Below are 3,639 nucleotides of genomic sequence, written 5' to 3' on the forward strand. Positions count from 1 at the left end.
CTCATAATATAAAATTACAAAATCAGCTAATGTTACTCATTCTACCAATATTTATCTTCCACATCCCACACACTAGCTGCTAGAAAGGATACCAAGAACATAACCCAGCAGGGTAGAACTGCAGAAAGAGCATTAAGCTAGGAGGACCTGAGTTCAAATTCTACCTAGACCATCTACTAACTTTGGGCAAGCTACTTACCACCTCTGGGCCTCAGTTTCCTCATCTGCAAAATGAGAGTAGGGCGAGTACCAAACGACCTCTGAGGTCCCTTTCAGTGCTACAGCCATAAACCTAAGATGTTCTCAGTTCACAGCAGATCAGGGGAGCGTTCTCTGCTTTGCCAAGGTTCCGGTACACGGTTATTTTAAACAGAGTGAGCCCAAAGTACAGCAAACTAGGCCCAAACCACCTGCATCGGACCAGGCCACCCCCTGCTCACACGCTTGCACAGGTGCTCCGCTGCCCATTAAATAAAACCCCCCTGGGCCTGGTGCCGAGGGCCCTCCTCTGCACACTTCCCACCCCCTTTGTCAACGCTCCCTTTATATGCTCCAGACAAACTGAACGTCCATGGGCCATGATCCCACATTATCCTGTTCTTACTTCCTTCTCTATCACTACTGCAGCCTCAACAACCGGACTGGCTGTCTCTTCCAAGGCTCCTCTCTCTCTCTCTCTCTCCCTCTCTCTCTCTCTCTCTCTCTCTCTCTCTCCCCCTCCTTCCTCCCTCTCCCCTCTCCTCTCTCCCCCTCCCTCCTCCCTCTCCCTCCCTCCCTCTCTCTCTCCCCCTCCCTCCCTCTCTCTCCCCCTCCCTCTCTCTCCCCCTCCCTCTCCCCCCTCCCTCCCTCTCCCCTCCCTCCCTCCCTCCCTCCCTCTCTCCCTCCCTTCCTCCCTCCTTCTCTCTCTCCCTCCCTTCCTCCCTCCTTCTCTCTCTCCCTCCCTCCCTCTCTCTCTGTATCTCCCCTCCCTTTTCTCTGTATGGACATGGGCCCACAGGTAGAATGCAGGCTCCCAGGGAGCATTTCCTCCTCTCTGTAGAATGGTAACAATAACGCTAATAAGGAAATGGGGTTTTCAAGGATTTTGCATGTTATTCATTTGACCCTCACAATGACCCTTGTGAATTTTGTTGGTTTTTTACAGATGGTAGGTGATTTAGGTTTTGCTTTGTAAATTGCATCATTCAGTTCAACACACTCAAACATGGGCCAAAGTTTTGAAAGGAACATTTATCGAGCGCAGGAAATGACACCTGCCATCATTTTTCACACACATGAAACTCCATCTCTCCCCTCCCATGTTCTTGTAAATCCCGTTTGCCGAGACTGAACTTTAGTTTGCATTCCACTGGCGCTTTCTCGTTCCCCTGACTCCCACCTTTGAGGTCAGAGGGAGAGAGAGGAGAGGCAGACCAGATGGTGATGGGATGAGTGTGAGGGGCAGCGGGGTGGAAAGCAAAGCATGCCAGCCGAGTTCAGAGCCAGAGGCCAGGGCTTTGAATCCCAACTCTGTCTGGTCACTTAGTACCAGTGAGATCTTAGACTGATCTGTCACTTAGCATCACTCAGATGATGCCAAGGACCCCTCCCATCCAGCTCTCAATCTACGATCCATCAATGCTCACTTCAATGGAGACAGTTTACAAACTATCACCTGAAACTGATACTTCTCTCGGGTCCTCATTTTTGAAACCCTCTGCCAACGTGCAATGAAGCCTGTCTAGTAAGAGAACCTGGATTGGAATCTAGAATGCTGCTTCCTCCTCCTTGGTGTGCATTCTAGGGATGATGCTGGTCTCACAATCAAGAGACAAGCCTCAAATCCTGACCTGGCCACCTACTACGTGTGGGGACCCCAAGAGAGTCACATAGTCTTCTGGGGCTGTTGATTTACCTACAAAAATCTTAGGTAAATTTCACTCGGAGGACCTCCAAAGCTCCATAGAGATCTATGAACATATAGATCTAACTTGGAACGTCTCAGGGCCCTTTTCCCTCATCCAGAAGATACTCAATCATCAGAATGCTCTGACATTCAAGATAAAAAGACACATGAATAGAACAGCAACTCACATTTCTCTGCTACTTTAAGGTTGACAAACTGCTGACCTCTGAACAACCCTGTAAGTCTGGCCCTGCAAGTATCATGGCCATTTTACTGCTGAAGAAACTGAGGCTAAGAGCAGTGTCACGGCCTGTCCGTGGCCTCTCAGACAGGGAGGGTCACAGTCTGGTTCTGAGCCCACGTCTCCTGACCGTGAGTTACTTCCATTAAGCCACATTGCCTTTCTCTATGCAATTACAGTTACTTCATGTGAAATAGTCAAGGAAATAAGTGTGGAAGTTAGGTTGACTACTCCTGTTTTTCAGGAGAAAAAAAACAATTTTACTTCCCTCATATCCCAGTATGACAATCCCACAACTTTTCATTCATTCGTGGTGCACTCCCTCATTAATTAGTTCCTTCAACGATCAATGATTATTGAGCATCGATGACATATGCATAGTGGGGTCAAGGACAATGGAGAGTCAAAGAGAGCCCTGGGTTGGAATTTCACATCTGACGCTGTCTAGCTGCCACTAATTAGCATTTATTATTTCTCTAGACTAGCAATATTTCAAATTGATAGAAAGCACTGAGGTTTGCGAGGTGCTTGCTCTCCTTAAGTTATCTCTGATCCTCACAACCACCCTGGGAGGCAGGTGCTATAATTACGCCCATTTTATGGAAAAGGAAACTGAGGCGGCAGGCGGACGTGCAGTGGTTTGCCCGGGCAGACCGCTAGCCAGGGTCTGAGGCTGGATTTGAACCTGGCTCTTCTTGAGCGCAGGTCCAGCACTGCAGCCACTTCGCCAGCTGGATGCCACTAAGGGAGAGATGTCGTGTGGGCTGTCCAGCCGGTCAATCCGGCCACAGCCCACGCGGTTATAGCTAGCCCCGAGCCCCCTTACAGAGGTCCGCGGCGGCTGCGCACCCCTCCCCACTCCGAAGGTCGCCGAACTACCGCTCCCAGAAAGCCACGCGCGGATCTGGCATCTACCCTGAGGACCGCGGCGCGCACAGCCTGCTGGGAGTCGTAGTTCCCCAGACCTGCTTCGCCTGGGACCCGGCAGTCTCCACCACCCAGCCTCTTACCTGAGCTCTTCAGCCGAGTACATCCCGAAGGAAATGCCCCGAAGGCGCCGCCATGGAACCTCCTTGGAGACCAGCATCTTCGTATCTCGCCCACGTTTTATCTGCCGAGAATGGCGGCCGCAGCGCCCTAACACCGACTCAAAACTAGCTCAGAGCCGCAACCACCACGCGACTCAAACTACGCGTGCGCGAAAAGAAGCGTGCCTAAGGGGAAAGGATTAAGTGGACTAAACTATTACTATTTCCGGAGAGGGAAGGAAAAGAATTTTTGGAACCTAAGTCTCTATACTAATTATCACAGCATTTATTGACACATAAGGCGTCTACCATGTATTTTAAAATGCTTTAAGAATAGGAAGCATATTATACCTCAAAATTTGTGATAAAAAAATTTTAAAATATGAACACACCCTCCCTTCCAGACCAACATTAAAAACCTCCCCATCTTTTCGCCCAGTGGTACGTCTCTCTCCACTTCCTCCTTTTTCCTGTCGTATCTATTC

General features: G+C 49.7%; 1 protein-coding gene across 1 annotated transcript in view; it reads right to left on the minus strand.

The window, feature by feature from the left end:
- The window catches only part of POLR1A (RNA polymerase I subunit A), an 87,844-nt gene extending 84,513 nt beyond the window's left edge, over window positions 1-3,331 (minus strand). Inside the window, exon 1 of the mRNA XM_020969477.2 lies at window positions 3,137-3,331. Coding sequence (XP_020825136.1) covers window positions 3,137-3,213 — 77 coding nt within the window. The 5' untranslated portion in view covers window positions 3,214-3,331. The remainder of the gene's footprint in view (window positions 1-3,136) is intronic.
- Window positions 3,332-3,639: the final 308 nt, after the last annotated feature.

Source organism: Phascolarctos cinereus, unplaced genomic scaffold, assembly GCF_003287225.1.
Source record: "Phascolarctos cinereus isolate Bilbo 61053 unplaced genomic scaffold, phaCin_HiC Scaffold_2;HRSCAF=192, whole genome shotgun sequence".
NCBI lineage: Eukaryota > Metazoa > Chordata > Mammalia > Diprotodontia > Phascolarctidae > Phascolarctos > Phascolarctos cinereus.